The 3,480-nt window shown below is 58.9% G+C and overlaps 1 protein-coding gene across 1 annotated transcript in view; it reads left to right on the top strand.

The window, feature by feature from the left end:
- Positions 1-3,480, top strand: part of TXNRD2 (thioredoxin reductase 2) — a 25,216-nt gene that overhangs the window by 2,956 nt on the left and 18,780 nt on the right. The window contains exons 3-4 of the mRNA XM_010834907.1: positions 3,148-3,204; positions 3,323-3,464. Coding sequence (XP_010833209.1) covers positions 3,148-3,204; positions 3,323-3,464 — 199 coding nt within the window. The remainder of the gene's footprint in view (positions 1-3,147; positions 3,205-3,322; positions 3,465-3,480) is intronic.

Here is a 3,480-nt window from a genome sequence, read left to right as displayed (position 1 = left end):
GGAGCTCTGGGGGCTGGGGGTGTGCCCCGCACGCGTGCTCTCTGCCGCGGGCCTGGTCCCCCTCCCCAGGCAGCCGGTGACCCACTTTCTCTTGCTGTAGATCACCTTGCGTTTTATGACATTTTGTCTCAATGGACTCGCGCTGCGAGTATCCTTACTTTCCGGCCTCTCCCACGGGCCCCATCATGTGGAGATCATCCGTGTTGCTGCGTGTATCCAAGTCTTGACTTCTCACGCGGCTGCATGGACTTTGCGTCCATCTCACCTGTGGTTGGTCCGTTCGCCCGTGGACTGGGTTGTTTCCTGTTTGGGGCTGTTGGAAACGTTTGTGTGCGTGTGTCTCTGTGTGGATGCGTGTCGTGAGTCTGCTGGAGAGTCGCCTGGAAGCAGAACAGCAGGGCCGTGTGGTGAGCCTCCCGTTCAGGTGCTCTTTGGCTCTTTCAGCGGGGTTTTGCCGTTGGATGAACAGGTCTTTGACGTCTTATGTCAGCTTTATCCCTGAGTGTTTCATGGTTTTCAGACTGCTTTGTTGAGACGTAAGTCACACACCGTGTAGATCGCGCGTGTAAACTGCCTGATGCGGTGGATTTTGCATTCGCAGAGTTGTGCGACCGTCACCCCCGAGTTTATCTTCTGTTGTTTCTTGTTTGTGCTGGTGTTCACTGTCCGGGCTTTTCCTAGTTGCAGGAGCGGGGCTGCTCTTTGCTGGGGGGCTTCTCAGTGCGGTTGCTTCTTTGCTTGTGCGGCTCAGGCTCTAGGGTGCGCGTGGATTCTTCCCCACTGGGAGAGGCTCACCAGAAGGGGGACTGTGACGCGGAGACGTAAGTACCCCGACCCGGAGGCGACAACTTCGCCCCGCGCCTGCGTGTCGCCCCACAGGGGACCATAGGGCTCTGCCCTGTCTGCGCCCGCATCCGTTCTGATGAGAAACCTGCCGTTTGTATCTTCGTTCCTCTGTTGCGTCTTTCTCCTCTGCTTGCTTTTAGGGTTTTCTCTTTCTGTTACTTTTGAGCAGTTTAACGATAGCATGCCAATTCAGGTGTGTGCTGAGTCCTCTTCCTGCTGGAGTTCATCGAGTTCTGTGGGTCTGTGGGTCAAGGTTACCTGTCCTCTGGGCCCTAATGCCTGAGGTGGAGCTGATGTCATGGCAATAGGAATAAAGTGCCCATAAATGTGATGGGCTTGGATCATCCCGACACCACCCCTGACACCATCCATGGCAAAGTTGTCTTCCACAGAACCGGCCCCTGGTGCCCAAAAGGGAGGGGAGACCGCTGGGTCATAGTTTTCACTGATCCATGACACTGTCCAACCGTCAGTCGCTCCTTCACAGGGGCGACGCTAGTCCACGTGCGTCCGCTACTCCGGCTCCTCTCCGAGCTCGCCCAGCTCTCTGCATTGTGCATAGTTTCCATTCCTGTTTGCAGGCTCCCTAATGAAAGAGTCTGCGGCGTCTTCTCCTCTGTGAACCCCGCGTGGGGCAGGTTTTAAACGTGTTTTTATTGGAGCACGGTTGCTTTACAATGTTGAGTTCATCTCCTCCGCGTCAGCCGCGCGCATACACAGCTCCCCCCATTTTGGATTTCCTGCTGCGCGGTGCAGTTTCATCGCTACACTTTGACGTGGGCACTTTTTTTCTGTCTTTCGCGTGGCTTCTTAGCTCTGCGCACACGTGGGGTACAGTTGTAACGCCTGCTTTGCTTTCTTTTCTGCTGATCCTGACATCACTGTCAGTTCTGGTCAGCTTCATGGACTGGTTGCATTTTTTGCTCCTCTGTGTGCCTGGTAATTTTTGTTAGAGCGCCAGACACTTTGGACTCTACCCTGATGGCTTCACTTGGTAAAGAATCTGCCTGCAATGCAGGAGACCTGGGTTTGATCCCTGGGTGGGGAAGATCCCCTGGAGGAGAGCGTGGCAACCTGCTCCAGTCTTCTTGCGTGGAGAATCCCACAGACAGAGGAGCTTGGTGAGCTACAGTCCATGGGATCACAAAGGGTCGGACACGACGAAGTGACTTACACTCGTTCATTTTCGTTTGCTGGGTCCTGGGTCTTTTTTGTATGTCCTGGGATGTAGGTAGGGACAGCCTGGTCTTTTCGAATTTTCTGCGTGAGGACTGTTAGGCAGGTCTGGTGCGGGGCCCAGTCCAGGCTTGCCTACTCGGAGACACGACCTTCCCGAGCCCACCCACTGCCCCAGAAGGCTGGGCAGCACTTCCACCCCACCTCGTCTCGGGAACGCCCGGCTCTCCCGGGCTGGGTCCTGGGGAACCCATTTCTGGGGTTCATGTCCGCCCGCTCCTGCCTCCCAGAAATCGCGGACCTTTGTTTTCTTCTGTTCAGTTTCTTGAAACCAGTATTTTGCACACTGTGTCAGGATGCTTGGTTGTTTTGAGCAGGAGAGTAACTATGGTCCCCGTTTCCCCGTCCTGGTCAGGCCCAGAAGCTGGTTGCGGTTGTGTCTGAGGAGTCCCCTCGGCCTCAGCCTTTAAATCCAGTGCCGGGGTCCCGTCGGTTATCGCTGAATGAAGTGATTTTGTTAATGAAGACTTGTATACTCGCTTCTGATCGTGGTAGCCACGAGTCGAGCGTGTTCTATGGTGTCAGACGCTCATGCCCTCGGGGCGCAGGTCCAAGGCCTGGGGCTGGCCGCTGGTGTGCCCCAGCAGGGCCGGTGGGAAACCCACAGTTTTCCCTGGGCTCAGAATGCGGGGCTCGCAGCTTGGGGACCTGCAGGCAGCAGAGGCAGGGGGTTGTGGGGCAGGGCATGGGGTGGAGGGGGCTCCAGGCGGGGGTGCAGTGTGGGGTCTGGTCCTGCTCCCCGTCTCGGGGCCTGGCTGACCTGCCATCTGACTCCCGAGCTTCGCTTTCCTGGGAAGAGGCAGCAATGCCCAGCTGGGGACTCTGTGTAGGTGGATGGGAACCCCCCCAATGGTGTCCAGGAAAGCGCGGAGTGAGAGGGGCCAGGGGCCTGTCTGTGGTATCCCAGGTCTGACCTGCCCTGGAGCAGGGTGGCGGGGTGGGCTGGGCAGCGCTGCTCTGGTGGGCAGTCAGGGAGAGTCCGGGTGCCTGTCCGCGGGCAGCGTGGCTGAGTCCCCCGGGGGGACTGGTCCCCAGCGCGCTCACCTGCCTGTTCCTCGTCCTTAGCCGCCCAGCTGGGGAAGAAGGTGGCCGTGGTGGACTACGTGGAGCCTTCCCCCCGAGGTAGGCCAGTCCTGGGGGTGGGGGCGGGCATCAGTCCTGAGGGGCTGAGCCCAGCCCGCTGGCTGGCAGAGTTGGGGTCAGCAGGGTGACAGCTCACCTGAGCTCCCCCCACCCCCAGGCACCAGGTGGGGCCTTGGCGGCACCTGCGTGAACGTCGGCTGCATCCCCAAGAAACTGATGCACCAGGCGGCCCTGCTGGGGGGCATGATCCGCGACGCTCCCCACTATGGCTGGGGCGTGGCCCAGGCCCCGCACAGCTGGTGAGGGGCGATGGGG

The sequence above is a fragment of the Bison bison genome, unplaced genomic scaffold (genome assembly GCF_000754665.1).
Source record: "Bison bison bison isolate TAMUID 2011002044 unplaced genomic scaffold, Bison_UMD1.0 scf7180017845480, whole genome shotgun sequence".
Taxonomy (NCBI): Eukaryota; Metazoa; Chordata; class Mammalia; order Artiodactyla; family Bovidae; genus Bison; species Bison bison.
Note: the sequence above shows the minus strand (reverse complement) of the source record. Positions and strands in the feature narration are given on the sequence as shown.